Source organism: Chamaea fasciata, unplaced genomic scaffold (assembly GCF_029207755.1).
Source record: "Chamaea fasciata isolate MVZ Bird 193981 ecotype frontalis unplaced genomic scaffold, bChaFas1.0.hap1 SCAF_1076, whole genome shotgun sequence".
NCBI classification, from domain to species: Eukaryota; Metazoa; Chordata; class Aves; order Passeriformes; family Sylviidae; genus Chamaea; species Chamaea fasciata.
Window position 1 is genome coordinate 1,900 of NW_027095161.1, and position 20,992 is coordinate 22,891.

Here is a 20,992-nt window from a genome sequence, read left to right on the forward strand (position 1 = left end):
GTGTCCCCAAGTCCCTTCCGGTGTCCCCAAGGTGTCTCCATGTCCCCAGGTGATGTCCCCAAGTCCCTCCCGGTGTCCTCAAGACCCCGGTGATGTCCCCAAAGTGTCCCCAAATCCCTCCCGGTGTCCTCAAGGTGTCCCCAGGTCCAGGTGACGTCCCCAAGGTGTCCCCAAGTCCCTCCCGGTGTCGCAAGGGTGTCCCCATGTCCCCAGGAGTGTCCCCAAGGTGTCCCCAAGCCCCCAGTGATGTCCCCAAGGTGTCCCCATGTCCCCAAGGTATCCCCAAGTCCCTCCCGGTGTCCCCAAGGTGTCCCCATGTCCCCAGGTGACGTCCCCAAGTCCCTCCCAGTGTCCCCCCAAAAAAAGCTCCAACGCTCTCGGCTCGGGTCTCAGCTTTATTCCAACGTCCCCAGGTGTCCCCAGGTGTCCCCCGGGTGTCCCAGGTGTCCCCAGGTGTCCCCCAGGTGTCCCCAGGTGTCCCCAGGTGCGCGGAACGTCCCCGCGGCGTCACTTGTAGAACTCGTGCTCCTGCTCGTCCTTCTTGATGACGGTTTTGTACGCCTTCTCGAAGTCCTTGGCCAGCACGATGTACCTGTTCTCCCGCACGGCCAGCATGCCGCCCTGCCGCAGGTAACGTCACCTGAGCGTCACCTGGGTCACCTGAGTGTCACCTGTGTCACCTGTACCTGTTCTCCCGCACGGCCAGCATGCCGCCCTGCCCCAGGTAACGTCACCTGAGCGTCACCTGGCTCACCTGGGTGTCACCTGTGTCACCTACAGCCCGCCCCGTGTCACCTGAGTGTCACCTGGGTCACCTGAGTGTCACCTGTGCCACCTACAGCCCGCCCCGTGTCACCTGAGTGTCACCTGGGTCACCTGAGTGTCACTTGAGTGTCACCTGTGTCACCCACGGCCAGCCCTGTGTCACCTGAGTGTCACCTGAGTGTCACCTACACTGAGCTACAACCACGCCTGCGTCACCTTTGCCACCTCTGGTCACACCTGTCCCAGGTGTCCCCTGCACCACCTGTCCCTGGCGTCACACCTGTCCCCAGGTGTGTCCCCAGGTATGTCCCCACCTGTCCCAGGTGTGTCCCCAGGTGCCCCACACCTGTCCCAGGTGTGTCTCCAGGTGTCCCCCCCCCATCCCAGGTGTGTCCCACCTGTCCCAGGTGTGGCCCCAGATGTCTCACACCTGTCCCCAGGTGTGCCCCACCTGTCCCCAGGTGTCCCCAGGTGTCTCCCACCTCTCCTGGGTGTCCCCAGGTGTGTCCCACCTGTGCCCAGGTGTCCTCCACCTGTCCCAGGTGTGTCTCCAGGTGTCCCCACCTGCCCCCAGGTGTGTCCCACCTGCGCCCAGGTGTGTCTCTCACCTCCTGGCAGATGGAGTTGATGTCGGCCCCCGAGATCTTGTCCGGCCGCGCCACATCTGGGACGGGGGCGGGGTCAAGGAACCAGCACAGGTGAGCGCCAGGTGTGTCCAGGTGTGCGCAGGTGAGGGATCCCACCCCCCAGGTGCGCCCCCATGCCCCCCCCAGGTGTGTCCTTGGCACATCCAGGTGTGCTCAGGTGTGCCCCGGCTCCCACAGGTGTGTTGGATCCCATCCGCCAGGTGTGTCCCAGCCCCTCCAGGTGTATCCCCGGTGCCCCCAGGTGTGTTTTTAACCGCCCCAGGTGTCCCCAGGTGCGTTTTCAACCCCCCCAGGTGCGTTTTTAACCCCCCCAGGTGCGTTTTCAACCCCCCCAGGTGCGTTTTTAACCCCCCCAGGTGCGTTTTCAACCCCCCCAGGTGCGTTTTTAACCCCCCAGGTGCGTTTTTACCCCCCCCAGGTGCGCCCAGGTGTGTTTTTAACTCCCCCAGGTGCGTTTTTACCCCCCCCAGGTGCCCCCAGGTGTGTTTTTAACCCCTCTAGGTGCGTTTTTAACCCCTCAGGTGTGTCTTTAACCCCCCAGGTGTGTTTTTAACCCCTCCAGGTGTCCCCAGGTGCGTCTTTAATCCCTCCAGGTGCGTTTTTACCCCCCCCCAGGTGCGCCCAGGTGCGTTTTCCTGCCTCCCCAGGTGCGCCCAGGTGTGTTTTTAACCCCCCCAGGTGCGTTTTTACCCCCCCAGGTGCGCCCAGGTGTGTTTTTAATCCCTCCAGGTGTGTTTTTAACCCCTCCAGGTGTCCCCAGGTGTGCCCAGGTGTGTTTTTAATCCCTCCAGGTGTGTCTTTAACCCCCCCCAGGTGCGTTTTCAACCCCTCCAGGTGTATCCAGGTGTGCCCAGGTGTGTTTTCCTCCCTCCCCAGGTGTCCCCAGGTGTGCCCAGATGTGTTTTTACCCCACCCAGGTGTGTTTTTAACCTCCCCAGGTGTGTTTTTAATCCCTACAGGTGTGTTTTTAATCCCTTCAGGTGCGTTTTTAACCCCTCCAGGTGTCCCCAGGTGTGTTTTTAACCCCCCCAGGTGCGCCCAGGTGTGTTTTTAACTCCCCCAGGTGCGTTTTTACCCCCCCCAGGTGCCCCCAGGTGTGTTTTTAACCCCTCCAGGTGCGTTTTTAACCCCTCAGGTGTGTCTTTAACCCCCCAGGTGTGTTTTTAACCCCTCCACGTGCCCCAGGTGTGCTATTAATCCCTCCAGGTGCGTTTTTAACCCCTCAGGTGTGTCTTTAACCCCCCAGGTGTGTTTTTAACCCCTCCACGTGCCCCAGGTGTGCTATTAATCCCTCCAGGTGCGTTTTTACCCCCCCCAGGTGCGCCCAGGTGCGTTTTCCTCCCTCCCCAGGTGCGCCCAGGTGTGTTTTTAACCCCTCCAGATGCGTTTTTAACCCCTCCAGGTGCGTTTTTAACCCCTCAGGTGTGTTTTTAACCCCTCCAGATGCGTTTTTAACCCCTCCAGGTGCGTTTTTAACCCCTCAGGTGTGTTTTTAACCCCTCCAGGTGCGTTTTTAACCCCTCAGGTGTGTCTTTAACCCCCCAGGTGTGTCTTTAACCCCTCAGGTGTGTCTTTAACCCCCCCAGGTGCGTTTTTACCCCCCCCAGGTGCGCCCAGGTGCGTTTTCCTCCCTCCCCAGGTGCGCCCAGGTGCGCCCAGGTGCAGGATACAGTCCTCCAGGTCCACCTCCTCGGACAGGTTCATCTTCCCGGTGATGGTGGAGAAGATGAGGCGCTTCTGGCGCCGGTCGGGCAGCGGGAACTCGATCTTCCTGTCCAGGCGCCCGGGGCGCAGCAGCGCCGGGTCCAGCGTGTCGGCGCGGTTCGTGGCCATGATCACCTGGGCGACAGGTGAGGGACACACCTGAGTCCACTCGCAGCCGTAAAACCCCAGAAAACCCCGAAAAATCCCCGGGATTTCTGAGCCAGGTGTGCCCAGGTGTGCCCAGGTGTGCCCAGGTGTGCCCGGGTGTGCCCAGGTGTGCCCAGGTGTGCCCGGGTGTGCCCGGGTGTCGGCGCGGTTCGTGGCCATGATCACCTGGGCGACAGGTGAGGGACACACCTGAGACACACCTGAGAGCACCCGCAGCCGTAAAACCCCAGAAAACCCCGAAAAATCCCCGGGATTTCTGAGCCAGGTGTGCCCAGGTGTGCCCAGGTGTGCCCAGGTGTGCCCAGGTGTGCCCGGGTGTCGGCGCGGTTCGTGGCCATGATCACCTGGGCGACAGGTGAGGGACACACCTGAGTCCACTCGCAGCCGTAAAACCCCTTAAAACCCCGAAAAATCCCCGGGATTTCTGAGCCAGGTGTGCCCAGGTGTGCCTGGGTGTGCCCAGGTGTGCCCAGGTGTGCCCGGGTGTCGGCGCGGTTCGTGGCCATGATCACCTGGGCGACAGGTGAGGGACACACCTGAGTCCACTCGCAGCCGTAAAACCCCAGAAAACCCCGAAAAATCCCCGGGATTTCTGAGCCAGGTGTGCCCAGGTGTGCCCAGGTGTGCTCAGGTGTGCCCAGGTGTGCCCAGGTGTGCCCGGGTGTGCCCAGGTGTGCCCAGGTGTGCCCAGGTGTCGGCGCGGTTCGTGGCCACGATCACCTGGGCGACAGGTGAGGGACACACCTGAGATACACCTGAGACCTCCCCAAACCATTAAATTCCTGTAAAACCCCCGGGATTTCTGAGCCAGGTGTGCCCAGGTGTGCCCAGGTGTGCCCAGGTGTGCCCAGGTGTGCCCAGGTGTGCCCAGGTGTGCGCACAGTTCACGGCCATGATCACCTGGAGCCAGGTGAGAGGTGAGGGACACACCTGAGCGCACCTGGATTCCTCCAGAACCACGGGAAGACTAAAATTCCAAGTCCGGCTGCCCCCAGGAGCGGTGGGCGTGGTCACCTGGAGCACACCTGGAGCACACCTGGGGCACACCTGGGGCACACCTGGAGCACACCTGGGGCTCACCTTGACGTTGACGTTCTGGTCGAAGCCGTCCATCTGGTTGAGGAGCTCCAGGAGGATCCGCTGCACCTCGCGGTCGGCTTTGGGGCGGAACGCGGGGATTGTGGGTAATTCCCCGGAATTCCGGCCAGGTGAGGCCGAATTCCACCCGAAACAACCCAAAATCCGCCCAGGTGAGCCCGAAATCCGCCCAGGTGAGCCCGAAATCCGCCCAGGTGTTCCTGAGCTTCTTTCCCCAGGTTCTCCAGAAGGTTCCTCGACCGAAAATTCCACCGAATCCCGGCCGAAATCACCCAGGTGATCCCAAAATCCGCCCGGAAACACCTGAATGCCGTCCAGGTGACGCCAAAATCACCCCAACTCTGCCCAAAATCACCCAAAACTCCCCAAATTCCGCCCCAAAATCTCCCAAAATCCCCCAAAATCCACCAAAAACCACCCAAATTTCACCTAAAACCAAAGTCCATCCAAATTCCACCAAAAATCACCCAAATTCAACCCAAATTCCACCTCACAATCCCCCAAAATCGCCCAAAATCCCCCCAAAATCACCCAAATTCCACCCAAATTCCTCCCAAAATCACCCAAAATCACCCAAACCCTCTCAAAATCCATCCAAAATCCCCCAAATTCCACCTCAAATTCCCCCAGAATCCACCCAAAATCCCCCAAAACTCCCAAAATCCCCCCAAAATCCCCCCAAAACTCCCCAAAATCCCCCCAAAATCCCCCAAAATCCCCCCAAAATCCCCCAAAATCCCCCGAAATCACCCCAAACCCTCTCAACTTCCATCCAAAATCCCCCAAATTCCCCCAAATTCCACCTCAAATCCCCCCAAAATCCCCCCAAAATCCCCCCAAATCCCCCCAAAATCCCCCCAAAACTCCCCAAAATCCCCCAAATTTCCCCCAAAACTCCCCAAAATCCCCCCAAAATCCCCCCAAAATCCCCCCAAAATTCCCCAAAATCCCCCAAAATCCCCCAAATCCTCCAAAATCCATCCAAAATCCCCCAAATCCCTCAAATTCCACCTCAAATTCCCCCTGAATCCACCCAAAATCCCCCAAAACTCCCCAAAAATCCCCCCAAATGCCCCAAATTCCCCCAAAATCCCCCAAATTTCCCCCCAAAACTCCCCAAAATCTCCCCCAAAATCCCCCCAAATCCCTCAAATTCCACCTCAAATTCCCCCAGAATCCACCCAAAACTCCCCAAAATCCCCCAAAACTCCCCAAAATCCCCCAAATCCCCCCAAATTCCCCCCAAATCCCTCCAAAATCCATCCAAAATCCCCCCAAATTCCTCAAATTCCACCTCAAATTCCCCCAGAATCCCCCAAAATCCCCCCAAATCCCCCCAAACCCCCAATTTTTCCCCAAAATCCCCCAAATTTCCCCCCAAAATCCCCCAAATTCCCCCAAAACTCCCCAAAATCCCCCCAAAAATCCCCCCAAAATTCCCCAAAATTCCACAAAATCCCCCCAAAATTCCCCAAAATTCCACAAAATCCCCCAAATCCCCCAAAATGCCCCCAAAATTCCCCCAAATCCCCCCAAAATCCCCCCAAATCCCCCCAAAATCCCCCCAAATCCCTCCAAATCCCCCCAAAATCCCCCAAATTTCCCCCCAAAACTCCCCAAAATCCCCCCAAAACCCCCCAAATTTCCCCCCAAAACTCCCCAAATTCCCCCAAAATCTCCCCAAAACTCCCCAAAATTCCACAAAATCCCCCCAAATTCCCCCAAAATTCCCCAAAATCCCCCAAACTCCCCCCAAATCACCCCAAACCCACTCAAAATCCATCCAAAATCCCCCAAATTCCCCCAAATTCCCCCCAAATCCCCCCTAAATCCCCCAAATTTCCCCCAAATCCCCCCAAAACCCCCCCAAATCCCCCCAAATGCCCCAAAATCCCCCAAATTTCCCCCAAAACTCCCCAAAATCTCCCCCAAAATCCCCCAAAATCCCCCAAATTCCCCCCAAAATCCCCAAAATCCCCCAAATCCCCCCAACCCCCCCCCCCAGCTCCCGGCGAGGCGCTGACCGCCGGTCTGGGCGTCGAAGCGCTTGGTGGCGATGGCGTCGATCTCGTCGATGAAGATGATGGCGGGCGCGTTCTCCTTGGCCAGGCGGAAGACGTCGCGCACCATCCGCGGGCCCTCGCCCAGGTACTTCTGCACGAACTCCGAGCCCACCACGCGGATGAACGCCGCTGCCCGCGCCGCGGGGGAGGAATTTAACCGGCGGTGAGGGGGGGGAGGGGCAAGGGGGGGATGGTGACCCGAGAAATGGAGGGGGGATTGACCGACACCTCCCCCAAAAAAAAAAATATCCCAATGGGAATCCGGGGGGAGGAGAAGGAAGGAAAGGTGTGTCCAGGAATCCCGTGGAGAGCACCAGGAACCTCAAAAAAATATCTCCGGAAACCCCATGGAGAGCACCAGGAACTCAAAACATCTCCAGGAATCCCGTGGAGAGCACCAGGAACTCAAAACATCTCCTGAAACCCCACGGAGATGACCAGGAACTCAAAACATCTCTGGGAACCCCAGGGAGATGACCAGGAACTCAAAATATCTCCTAGAAACTCATGGAGACCACCAGGAACCCAAAAACATCTCCAGGAATCCCAGGGAGAGCACCAGGAACTCAAAACATCTCCATGAATCCCATAAAGACCACCAGGAACTCAAAACATCTCTGGGAACCCCAGGGAGAGCACCAGGAACTCAAAATATCTCCTGAAACCCCATGGAGAGCATCAGGAACTCAAAATATCTCCTGAAACCCCATGGAGAGCATCAGGAACCTCAAAATATCTCCTGGAAACTCCATGGAGAGCACCAGGAACCTCAAAATATCTCCTGAAACTCCATGGAGAGCATCAGGAACCTCAAAACATCTCCAGGAATCCCGTGGAGAGCACCAGGAACCCAAAACATCTCCGGAAACCCCAGGGAGATGACCAGGAACTCAAAACAACACCTGAAACCCCATGGAGAGCACCAGGAACCTCAAAATATCTCCTGGAAACTCATGGAGAGCATCAGGAACCTCAAAATATCTCCTGAAACTCCATGGAGAGCACCAGGAACTCAAAATATCTCCTGAAACTCCATGGAGAGCATCAGGAACCCCAAAACATCTCCTAGAACCCCATGGAGACCATCAGGAACTCAAAAACATCTCCGGGAACCCCATGGAGACCACCAGGAACTCAAAATATCTCCTGGAAACTCACGGAGAGCATCAGGAACACAAAAACATCTCCGGAAACCCCATGGAGAGCAGCAGGAACCTCAAAATATCTCTTGGAAACTCATGGAGAGCACCAGGAACCTCAAAATATCTCCTGAAACTCCATGGAGAGCATCAGGAACTCAAAATATCTCCTGAAACTCCATGGAGAGCACCAGGAACCTCAAAATATCTCCTGAAACTCCATGGAGAGCATCAGGAACTCAAAATATCTCCTGGAAACTCATGGAGAGCACCAGGAACCTCAAAACATCTCCTAGAACCCCATGGAGACCATCAGGAACTCAAAAACATCTCCAGGAACCCCATGGAGACCACCAGGAACTCAAAATATCTCCTGGAAACTCATGGAGAGCATCAGGAACCTCAAAATATCTCCTGAAACTCCATGGAGACCACCAGGAACTCAAAACATCTCCGGGAACCCCATGGAGAGCACCAGGAACTCAAAAACATCTCCTGGGAACTCATGGAGACCACCAGGAACCTCAAACATCTCTGGGAATCCCAGGGAGATGACCAGGAACTCAAAACATTTCCTGGAAACTCATGGAGACCATCAGGAACTCAAAAACATCTCCGGGAACCCCATGGAGAGCACCAGGAACTCAAAACATCTCCTGGAAACTCATGGAGACCACCAGGAACACAAAATATCTCCTGAAACCCCATGGAGAGCACCAGGAACCTCAAAATATCTCCTGGAACCCCAGGGAGAGCACCAGGAACCCAAAAACATCTCCAGAAATCCCATAAAGACCACCAGGAACTCAAAACATCTCCGGGAACCCCAGGGAGATGACCAGGAACTCAAAATATCTCCTGGAAACTCATGGAGACCACCAGGAACCCAAAAACATCTCCAGGAATCCCAGGGAGAGCACCAGGAACTCAAAACATCTCCATGAATCCCATAAAGACCACCAGGAACTCAAAACATCTCTGGGAACCCCAGGGAGAGCACCAGGAACTTCAAAATATCTCCAGGAATCCCGTGGAGAGCACCAGGAACCTCAAAACATCTCCTGAAACTCCATGGAGACCATCAGGAACTCAAAACATCACCTGAAACCCCATGGAGAGCACCAGGAACTTCAAAATATCTCCAGGAACCCCATGGAGAGCACCAGGAACTTCAAAATATCTCCTGAAACCCCATGGAGAGCACCAGAAACCTCAAAATATCTCCAGAAATCCCATAAAGACCACCAGGAACTCAAAACATCTCTGGGAACCCCATGGAGAGCACCAGGAACCTCAAAATATCTCCAGAAATCCCATAAAGACCACCAGGAACTCAAAACATCTCTGGGAACCCCATGGAGAGCACCAGGAACCTCAAAATATCTCCGGGAATCCCAGGGAGAGCACCAGGAACCCAAAAACATCTCCAGGAATCCCAAAAATCCCTCCGGGAATTCAGGGAGAGCACCAGGAACCCAAAAACATCTCCTGAAATCCTATAAAGACCACCAGGAACCCAACACATCTCTGGGAACCCCATGGAGAGCACCAGGAACTCAAAACATCTTCTGAAATCCCATAAAGACCACCAGGAACCCAAAACATCTCTGGGAACCCCAGGGAGATGACCAGGAACTCAAAACATCTCCAGGAAACTCATGGAGACCACCAGGAACCCAAAAACATCTCCAGGAATCCCAGGGAGAGAACCAGGAACACAAAATATCTCCTGAAACCCCATGGAGAGCACCAGGAACCTCAAAATATCTCCGGGAATCCCATGGAGACCACCAGGAACCCCCAGGATCCTGCCAGGAATCCATGGAGATCCCTCCAGGTGACCCCAAACCTGCCCAGGTGACCCCAAACCCCGCCCAGGTGACCCCGAACCCCGCCCAGGTGACCCCAAACCCCACCCAGGTGACCCCAAACCCCACCCAGGTGACCCCAAACCTGCCCCAGGTGACCCCAAACCCCGCCCAGGTGACCCCAAACCCCATCCAGGTGACCCCACACCTGCCCCAGGTGACCCCAAACCGGCCCAGGTGACCTCAAACCCCACCCAGGTGACCCCAAACCTGCCCAGGTGACCCCAAACCCCGCCCAGGTGACCCCACACCTGCCCAGGTGACCCCAAACCCCATCCAGGTGACCTCAAACCCCACCCAGGTGACCTCAAACCCCGTCCAGGTGACCCCAAACCCCGCCCAGGTGACCCCAAACCCCGCCCAGGTGACCCCACACCTGCCCCAGGTGACCCCAAACCGGCCCAGGTGACCCCAAACCCCGCCCAGGTGACCCCACACCTGCCCAGGTGACCCCAGGTCTCACCTGTGGTGTGGTGGGCCACGGCCTTGGCCAGCATGGTCTTCCCGCAGCCGGGGGGGCCGTACATCAGCACCCCCCGCGGGGGGTCGATCCCGATCTGGGGGGGGGAGGGGGACGCAGGTGAGATCACCTGGGCGGGCGACGCCAGGAACCCCCGGGAGAGCGGGAGGAACCCAAAACATCTCCAGAAATCCCACCGGGGATCCATGGAGAACACCAGGAACCCAAAATATCTCCAGAAATCCCACCAGGGATCCATGGACATCTCCAGAAATCCCACCAGGGATCCATGGAGAACACCGGGAACCCAAAATATCTCCAGAAATCCCACCAGGGATCCATGGAGACCACCAGGAACCCCCAGAAAGACCCGGAAACCCCATGGAGACCACCAGGAACCCCGAAAAAAGACCCAGAAACCCCATGGAGACCACCAGGAACCTCAAAAAAAGACCCAGAAACCCCATGGAGACCACCAGGAACCTCAAAAAAGACCCAGAAACCCCATGGAGACCACCAGGAACCCAAAACATCTCCAGAAACCCCATGGAGATCACCAGGAACCCAAAACATCTCCAGAAACCCCATGGAGACCACCAGGAACCCAAAACATCTCCAGGAACCCCCAAAATCCCATCAGGAACCCCATGGAGACCACCAGGAACCTCAAAAAAGACCCAGAAACCCCATGGAGACCACCAGGAACCCAAAACATCTCCAGAAACCCCATGGAAACCACCAGGAACCTCAAAACATCTCCAGAAACCCCACAGAGACCACCAGGAACCTCAAAAAAAGACCCAGAATCCCCATGGAGACCACCAGGAACCCCCAAAAAGACGCAGATTCCCCATGGAGACCACCAGGAACCTCAAAACATCTCCAGAAACCCCATGGAGACGACCAGGAGCCCCCAAAAAAAGACACGGAAACCCCATGGAGACCACCAGGAACCTCAAGACATCTCCAAGAACCCCATGGAAACCACCAGGAACCTCAAAAATATCTCCAGAAACCCCATGGAGACCACCAGGAACCCCGAAAAAAGACACGGAAACTCCATGGAGACCACCAGGAACCCAAAACATCTCCAGGAACCCCCAAAATCCCATCAGGAACCCCACGGAGACCACCAGGAACCTCAAAAAAAGACCCAGAAACCCCATGGAGACCACCAGGAACCTCAAGACATCTCCAGAAACCCCATGGAGACCACCAGGAACCCAAAACATCTCCAGGAACCCCCAAAATCCCATCAGGAACCCCATGGAGACCACCAGGAACCTCAAAAAAGACCCAGAAACCTCATGGAGACCACCAGGAACCCCCAAAAAGACGCAGAATCCCCATGGAGACCACCAGGAACCTCAAGACATCTCCAAGAACCCCATGGAAACCACCAAGAACCTCAACAAAAGACCCAGAAACCCCATGGAGACCACCAGGAATCCAAAATACCTCCAGGAACCCCCAAAAATCCCACCGGGAACCCCCCGGAGACCACCAGTAACCCCCAAAAAAGACCCAGAAACCTCATGGAGACCACCAGGAACCCAAAACAACTCCAGAAACCCCATGGAGACCACCAGGAACCTCAAAACATCTCCAGAAACCCCATGGAGACCACCAGGAACCCAAAACATCTCCAGGAACCCCCAAAATCCCATCAGGAACCCCATGGAGACCACCAGGAACCTCAAAAAAGACCCAGAAACCCCATGGAAACCACCAGGAACCCCCAAAAAGACCCAGAAACCCCATGGAGATCACCAGGAACCTCAAAACATCTCCAGAAACCCCATGGAGACCACCAGGAACCCCCAAAAAAAGACACGGAAACCCCATGGAGACCACCAGGAATCCAAAATACCTCCAGGAACCCCCAAAAATCCCACCGGGAACCCCCCGGAGACCACCAGGAACCTCAAAACATCTCCAGAAACCCCATGGAGACCACCAGGAACCCCCAAAAAGACCCAGAAACCTCACGGAGACCACCAGGAACCCCCAAAAAGACCCAGAATCCCCATGGAGACCACCAGGAACCTCAAGACATCTCCAGAAACCTCATGGAGACCACCAGGAGCCCCCAAAAAAGACCCAGAAATCCCATGGAGACCACCAGGAACCCAAAATACCACCAGGAACCCCCAAAATCCCACCAGGAACCTCACGGAGACCACCAGGAACCTCAAAAAAAGACCCGGAAACTCCATGGAGACCACCAGGAACCTCAAGACATCTCCAGAAACCCCATGGAGACCACCAGGAACCTCAAAAAAAGACCCAAAAACCTCACGGAGACCACCAGCAACCCCCAAAAAGACCCAGAATCCCCATGGAGACCACCAGGAACCTCAAAACATCTCCAAGAACCCCATGGAAACCACCAGGAACCTCAAAAATATCTCCAGAAACCCCATGGAGACCACCAGGAACCCCGAAAAAAGACCCAGAAACCTCATGGAGACCACCAGCAACCTCAAAAAAAGACCCAGAAACTCCATGGAGACCACCAGGAACCTCAAAAATATCTCCAGAAACCCCATGGAGACCACCAGGAACCCAAAACAACTCCAGAAACCCCATGGAGACCACCAGGAACCTCAAAACATCTCCAGAAACCCCATGGAGACCACCAGGAACCCAAAACATCTCCAGGAACCCCCAAAATCCCATCAGGAACCCCACGGAGACCACCAGGAACCTCAAAAAAGACCCAGAAACCCCATGGAAACCACCAGGAACCTCAAAACATCTCCAGAAACCCCACAGAGACCACCAGGAACCTCAAAAAAAGACCCAGAATCCCCATGGAGACCACCAGGAACCCCCAAAAAGACGCAGAATCCCCATGGAGACCACCAGGAACCTCAAGACATCTCCAAGAACTCCATGGAAACCACCAGGAACCTCAAAAATATCTCCACAAACCCCATGGAGACCACCAGGAACCTCAAAAAAGACCCAGAAACCCCATGGAAACCACCAGGAACCCCCAAAAAGACCCAGAAACCCCATGGAGATCACCAGGAACCTCAAAACATCTCCAGAAACCCCATGGAGACCACCAGGAACCCCCAAAAAAAGACACGGAAACCCCATGGAGACCACCAGGAACCCAAAATACCTCCAGGAACCCCCAAAAATCCCACCGGGAACCCCCCGGAGACCACCAGGAACCCCGGCGGCCTCACCTGGAGCTCACCTGGAGCTCCCCTGGAGGTCACCCCGCGTCCTCACCTGCTTGTAGAGCTCGAAGTGCGTGAGGGGCAGCTCGACGGCCTCGCGCACCTCCTGCTTCTGGATGTCCATGCCGCCGATGTCGGCGTACACCACGTCCGGCTTCTGGTCTGGGGACGGGGCACACGGGGGCGCTGCTGCGGTCACTGGGGCCGGTCTGGGGTCACTGGGACCAACTGGGGCCGGTCTGGGGTCAACTGGGACCAACTGGGACCGGTCTGGGGTCACTGGGGCCGGTCTGGGGTCACTGGGGCCGGTCTGGGGTCACTGGGACCAACTGGGACCGGTCTGGGGTCAACTGGGACCAACTGGGACCGGTCTGGGGCCAACTGGGACCAACTGGGACCGGTCTGGGGTCACTGGGACCAACTGGGACCGGTCTGGGGTCAACTGGGACCAGTTTGGGGTCACTGGGACCGGTCTGGGGTCACTGGGACCAACTGGGACCGGTCTGGGGCCAACTGGGACCAACTGGGACCGGTCTGGGGTCACTGGGACCAACTGGGACCGGTCTGGGGTCAACTGGGACCAGTTTGGGGTCAACTGGGGCCAGTTTGGGGTCAACTGGGACCGGTCTGGGGTCAACTGGGACCAACTGGGACCGGTCTGGGGCCAACTGGGACCAACTGGGACCGGTCTGGGGCCAACTGGGACCAACTGGGACCGGTCTGGGGTCAACTGGGACCAACTGGGGCCGGTCTGGGGTCAACTGGGACCAACTGGGACCGGTCTGGGGTCACTGGGGCCGGTCTGGGGTCACTGGGGCCGGTCTGGGGTCACTGGGACCAACTGGGACCGGTCTGGGGCCAACTGGGACCAACTGGGACCGGTCTGGGGTCACTGGGACCAACTGGGACCGGTCTGGGGTCAACTGGGACCAGTTTGGGGTCACTGGGACCGGTCTGGGGTCACTGGGACCAACTGGGACCGGTCTGGGGTCAACTGGGACCAGTTTGGGGTCAACTGGGGCCAGTTTGGGGTCAACTGGGACCGGTCTGGGGTCAACTGGGACCAACTGGGACCGGTCTGGGGCCAACTGGGACCAACTGGGACCGGTCTGGGGCCAACTGGGACCAACTGGGACCGGTCTGGGGTCAACTGGGACCAACTGGGACCGGTCTGGGGTCAACTGGGACCAACTGGGACCGGTCTGGGGTCACTGGGGCCGGTCTGGGGTCACTGGGACCGGTCTGGGGTCACTGGGACCAACTGGGACCGGTCTGGGGCCAACTGGGACCAACTGGGACCGGTCTGGGGTCACTGGGGCCGGTCTGGGGTCACTGGGGCCGGTCTGGGGCCAACTGGGACCAACTGGGACCGGTCTGGGGTCAACTGGGACCAACTGGGACTGGTCTGGGGTCAACTGGGACCAACTGGGACTGGTCTGGGGTCAACTGGGGCCGGTCTGGGACCAACTGGGACCAGGCTGGGGTCAACTGGGACCGGTCTGGGGTCACTGGGGCCGGTCTGGGGTCACTGGGACCGGTCTGGGGTCACTGGGACCAACTGGGACCGGTCTGGGGTCACTGGGGCCGGTCTGGGGTCACTGGGACCGGTCTGGGGTCACTGGGACCAACTGGGACCGGTCTGGGGTCAACTGGGGCCAGTTTGGGGTCAACTGGGACCAGTTTGGGGTCAACTGGGACCAGTCTGGGGTCACTGGGGCCGGTCTGGGGTCAACTGGGGCCGGTCTGGGGTCACTGGGACCAACTGGGACCGGTCTGGGGTCAACTGGGACCAGTCTGGGGTCAACTGGGACCAGTCTGGGGTCACTGGGACCGGTTTGGGGTCACTGGGACCAGTTTGGGGTCACTGGGGCCAGTCTGGGGTCACTGGGGCCGGTTTAGGACCAACTGGGACCAGTCTGGGGTCAACTGGGACCGGTTTGGGGTCACTGGGACCAGTCTGGGGTCAACTGGGACCAGTCTGGGGTCAACTGGGACCAGTCTGGGGTCAACTGGGACCAGTCTGGGGTCAACTGGGACCAGTCTGGGGTCAACTGGGACCAGTTTGGGGTCACTGGGACCAGTCTGGGGTCACTGGGGCCGGTCTGGGGTCAACTGGGACCAGTTTGGGGTCACTGGGACCAGTCTGGGGTCAACTGGGACCAGTCTGGGGTCACTGGGACCAGTTTGGGGGAACTGGGACGGACTGGGATGAGACTGGGATGAGACTGGGATAGGACTGGGACCGACTGGGCCAGACCTTCATGTTGGCCCCAGAAGCCACGTTTTGGGCCCCAAACCCCATTTTTCAGCCCCCAGGTGTGCCCAGGTGTGCCCAGGTGTGCCCAGGTGCGCCCAGGTGCACCCAGGTGCCTCACCTGAGGTCAGCACCACGACGCCGCTGTCGGCCTCGGGCGGCAGCACGTCCACCGGGGCGTTAACCGCGACCCCCAAACCCCGTTTTTTTAACCCAAAACGATGATTTATGTATCCCAGGTGCGCCCAGGTGCGCCCAGGTGCGCCCAGGTGCGCCCAGGTGCCTCACCTGAGGTCAGCATCATGATGCTGCTGTCGGCCTCGGGCGGCAGCACGTCCACCAGGGCGTTGCTGTGCTTGTGCAGCGCCACCGAGGCGTTGGGCTTGAGCAGCTCGCGGTCGATGGTGCTCAGGATGCGCACGTAGTAGTTGGAACCTGCGGGGAGAGACGCACCTGGGCAGGTGACACCTGGGACAGGTGACGGCCGGGGGACGGGTGGGGACGCACCTGGGCAGGTGACACCTGGGACAGGTGACGGCCGGGGGACAGGTGGGGTCACACCTGAATGGGGACATACCTGGGACAGGTGACACCTGGGGTAACGCCCAGGCAGGTGTACACCTGAACAGGATCATGCCTGGACAGGTGACACCTGGGACAGGTGACGGCCGGGGGACAGCTGGGGACACACCTGAGTGGGGACACACCTGGCACAGGTGACGGCCGGGGGACAGCTGGGGACACACCTGAATGGGGTCACACCTGGGACAGGTGACACCTGGGACAGGTGACGGCCAGGGGACAGCTGGGGTCACACCTGAATGGGGTCACACCTGGGACAGGTGACACCTGGGGGACAGCTGGGGACACACCTGAATGGGGTCACACCTGGGACAGGTGACACCTGGGGGACAGCTGGGGACACACCTGAATGGGGACACACCTGGGACAGGTGACGGCCGGGGGACAGCTGGGGACACACCTGAATGGGGACACACCTGGGACAGGTGACACCTGGGAGACAGGTGGGGGCGCACCTGAATGGGGTCACACCTGGGACAGGTGACACCTGGGGGACAGGTGGGTTCACACCTGAATGAGGACACACCTGGGACAGGTGACACCTGGGGGACAGCTGGGGACACACCTGAATGGGGTCACACCTGGGACAGGTGACACCTGGGGGACAGCTGAGGACACACCTGAATGGGGACACACCTGGGACAGGTGACGACCGGGGGACAGGTGGGGTCACACCTGGGACAGGTGACACCTGGGACAGGTGACGGCCGGGGGACAGGTGGGGACACACCTGGGACAGGTGACGGCCGGGGGACAGGTGGGGTCACACCTGAATGGGGTCACACCTGGGACAGGTGACACCTGGGACAGGTGACAGCTGGGGGACAGGTGGGGACACACCTGGGACAGGTGACACCTGGGGTAACGCCCAGGCAGGTGTACACCTGAACAGGATCACGCCTGGACAGGTGACACCTGGGACAGGTGACGGCCGGGGGACAGCTGGGGACACACCTGAATGGGGACACACCTGGGACAGGTGACAGCCAGGGGACAGGTGGGGTCACACCTGAATGGGGACACACCTGGGACAGGTGACACCTGGGGGACAGGTGGGGTCACACCTGAATGGGGACACACCTGGGACAGGTGACACCTGGGGGACAGCTGGGGACACACCTGAATGGGGACACACCTGGGACAGGTGACACCTGGGGAACAGCTGGGGACACACCTGAATGGGGACACACCTGGGACAGGTGACACCTGGGGTAACGCCCAGGCAGGTGTACACCTGAACAGGATCACGCCTGGACAAGTGACACCTGGGACAGGTGATGGCCGGGGGACAGCTGGGGACACACCTGGGACAGGTGACAGCTGGGACAGGTGATGGCCAAGGGACAGGTGGGGACGCACCTGGGACAGGTGACACCTCAAACAGGTGACAGCTGGGGGACAGCTGGGGACACACCTGAGTGGGGACACACCTGGCACAGGTGACACCTGAATGGGGTCACACCTGGGACAGGTAACACCTGAGAATACCCGGAGACACACCTGGGCAAGTAACACCTCAATGGGGTCACATCTGGGCCAACACCTGGGCACGAAACACCTGGGATCACCTGGGCAGGTAACACCTGACTGGGATCACCTGAGGGTCACACCTGTCTGAGGTCACACCTAACTGGGCTCACCTGTCCGGGACCACGCCTGGGGTCACACCTGGGATCGCAGCAGGTGAGGTTTTGTGGTTGTGCCCAGGTGTGTGTCTCACCTGTGCCCAGGTGTGCCCAGGTGTGTGCCCAGGTGTGTCTCACCTGTGGTGGAGCCGACAATGGCGGTGTTCTGGTCCACGGCCTCCAGGAACTGGCCGATGACCAGCGGGGACAACCCCAACCCCCAAACCCCCGTGACCCTCACCTGTCCCAGGTGTGCCCAGGTGTGTCTCACCTGTGCCCAGGTGCGCTGGCTCACCTGTGGTGGAGCCGACGATGGCAGTGTTCTGGTCCACGGCCTCCAGGAACTGGCCGATGACCAGCGGGGACAACCCCAACCCCCAAACCCCCGTGACCCTCACCTGTCCCAGGTGTGTCTCACCTGTGCCCAGGTGCGCTGGCTCACCTGTGGTGGAGCCGACGATGGCGGTGTTCTGGTCCACGGCCTCCAGGAACTGGCCGATGACCAGCGGGATGCTCTGGATGCGCTTCACCTCCTCCTGCGCGTGCAGGAACTCCTTCTTCAGGTTCCGCTGCTCGTCCTTGATGTACTCCTCCTGCACCTCCAGGAACTCCAGCTCCTGCTGCAGCTTCTGCAGGTGAGAGACACACCTGAGCCAGGTGAGAAACACCTGAGAGACACCTGAGACACCTGAGAGACACCTGAGAGACACCTGAGACACCTGAGAGACACCTGAGACACCTGAGAGACACCTGAGAGACACCTGAGACACCTGAGACACCTGAGACACCTGAGAGACACCTGAGACACCTGAGAGACACCTGAGAGACACCTGAGAGACACCTGAGACACCTGAGAGACACCTGAGACACCTGAGAGACACCTGAGCCATTGGGGGCATTGGGCTCCTCCTGCACCTCCAGGAACTCCAGCTCCTGCTGCAGCTTCTGCAGGTGAGACAGGTGAGTGACACACCTGAGCCAGGTGAGAAACACCTGAGAGACACCTGAGACACCTGAGCCATTGGGGGCATTGGGCTCCTCCTGCACCTCCAGGAACTCCAGCTCCTGCTGCAGCTTCTGCAGGTGAGACAGGTGAGGGACACACCTGAGACACACCTGAGACACCTGAGAGACACCTGAGACACCTGAGACACCTGAGAGACACCTGAGACACCTGAGAGACACCTGAGATACACCTGAGACACCTGAGACACACCTGAGATACACCTGAGACACCTGAGAGACACCTGAGATACACCTGAGAGACACCTGAGAGACACCTGAGAGACCTGAGACACCTGAGACACCTGAGACACCTGAGAGACACCTGAGACACCTGAGAGATACCTGAGACACCTGAGACACCTGAGACACACCTGAGACACACCTGAGACACCTGAGACACCTGAGAGACACCTGAGACACCTGAGACACCTGAGACACACCTGAGACACCTGAGACACCTGAGACACCTGAGAGACACCTGAGAGACACCTGTGACACCTGAGACACCTGAGACACCTGAGACACACCTGAGAGACACCTGAGACACCTGAGACACCTGAGACACACCTGAGACACCTGAGACACCTGAGACACACCTGAGAGACACCTGAGACACCTGAGAGACACCTGAGACACCTGAGAGACACCTGAGACACCTGAGAGACACCTGAGAGACACCTGAGAGACACCTGAGAGACACCTGAGAGACACCTGAGACACCTGAGAGACACCTGAGAGACACCTGAGCCATCGGGGACATTGGGCACATCAAGCTCCTCCTGCACCTCCAGGTGTCCCTCAGGTGTGCCCAGGTGTGCCACTCACCTTGTACCAGCTGCGCAGGTAACCTCACCTGTCCTCAGGTACGCGACACTCGCCTTGTAGCTGCTGTACAGATCTTGTAACCCCCCTCACCCGTCCCCAGGTGTATCACACCTGTCCCCAGGTGCGTCTCACCTGTCCCCAGGTGCGCCACTCACCTTGTACCTGCTGTACAGGTCCTCCAGGTCCTCGGGTTCGGGCACCAGGAAGGAAAGGCCGGGGAGGGGCCGAGGGGCGGCCGAGGCCGGGACATCGTCCTGCACAGGTGAGACGGGACAGGTGAGACGGGACAGGTAAGGGCACGGCTAAAGGACAGGTGAGACACGCAGGTGAGACAGGGGAGACAGCTCAGGTGAGACAGCACAGGTATGGGACAGGTGAGACAGGACAGGTGAGATGAAAACAGGTGAGAGACAGGTGGGGACAGCACAGGTGAGGCAAGGGAAACCGGGGAGACAGATTAAGGGAGAGGTGAGACAGGTGAGAGATGGGACAGGTGAGACGGGACAGGTGAGATGGGACAGGTGAGACAGGTGGGGACACGACAGGTGAGACGGGACAGGTGGGGACACGACAGGTGAGACAGGACAGGTGAGACAGGTGAGGACACGACAGGTGAGACGGGACACGTGGGACAGGTGGGGACACGACAGGTGAGACAGGACAGGTGAGACAGGTGAGGACACGACAGGTGAGACGGGACACGTGGGACAGGTGGGGACACGACAGGTGAGACAGGACAGGTGAGACAGGTGAGGACACGACAGGTGAGACACAGGACAGGTGAGACAGGTGGAGAACAGGTGAGGGACACGACAGGTGAGACACGGGACAGGTGGAGAACAGGTGGGGACAGCACAGGTGAGGCAAGGGAAACCGGGGAGACAGATTAAGGGAGAGGTGAGACAGGTGAGAGATGGGACAGGTGAGACGGGACAGGTGAGACAGGTGGGGACACGACAGGTGAGACGGGACAGGTGAGACAGGTGGAGAACAGGTGGGGGATGGGACAGCTGAGATGGGACAGGTGGGACAGGTGAAGAACAGGTGGGGGATGGGACAGGTGAGACGGGACAGGTGAGACAGGTGGAGAACAGGTGAGGACACAACAGGTGAGACGGGACAGGTGAGACAGGTGGGGACACGACAGGTGAGACACGGGACAGGTGGAGAACAGGTGAGGGACAGGACAGGTGAGACAGGTGAAGGGAGAGAGTCAAGATTGGGGGCGGGGACTCCAAATCCTGGGGGCGGGGCACCCATTGGCGCCGCCCAACAAAGGGGCTCGGCCAAACCCGGGGCTGGGCGTGGCCTGGGAAAGGGGGCGGGGTCTCAACCAGCGCCGGCCGCGCCCCTCCTCCCCGCCCCCCCCTCCGGTCCCTCGGGCCCTTTCCGGGGTCCCTGGGGCGCCCCGCGCGTTCCCCACCCCCCCCCGGGAGGATTTTGGGGCAATTTTGGGGTTTTTTGGGGTTTTTTTGGGGGCTCCCCCCGCACCTGCGGCTTCTCCCCGAGCAGCCCCAGCTCCTCCATCGTCACGGCGCGCGCGGCGGAAGTGACGTCGGCGCGACGGCGCGGCGCGCTGACGTCACGGCGCCAGGGCT

The 20,992-nt window shown here is 58.8% G+C and overlaps 1 protein-coding gene across 4 annotated transcripts; it reads right to left on the minus strand.

The window, feature by feature from the left end:
- Positions 1–382: 382 nt before the first annotated feature.
- LOC136284526 (26S proteasome regulatory subunit 6B) lies at positions 383–20,991 on the minus strand. 4 transcript variants are annotated; one of them, XM_066174874.1, is made up of 11 exons: positions 20,886–20,990; positions 19,550–19,648; positions 18,007–18,193; positions 15,646–15,792; positions 13,156–13,265; positions 9,916–10,009; positions 6,407–6,574; positions 4,365–4,441; positions 3,083–3,251; positions 1,374–1,429; positions 383–621 (listed from the first exon to the last, which is right to left on the minus strand). In XM_066174874.1, exons 1-11 carry the CDS (start codon positions 20,919–20,921, stop codon positions 508–510), a joined length of 1,257 nt encoding a protein of 418 aa, XP_066030971.1. In that variant the 5' UTR covers positions 20,922–20,990; the 3' UTR covers positions 383–507. The 4 variants fall into 4 exon arrangements, with proteins under 4 accessions (XP_066030971.1, XP_066030973.1, XP_066030972.1 ...); XM_066174876.1 differs by lacking the exon at positions 383–621 and adding an exon at positions 669–715; XM_066174875.1 differs by lacking the exon at positions 383–621 and adding an exon at positions 1,175–1,266 and having other exon boundaries at positions 1,340–1,429.
- Position 20,992: the final 1 nt, after the last annotated feature.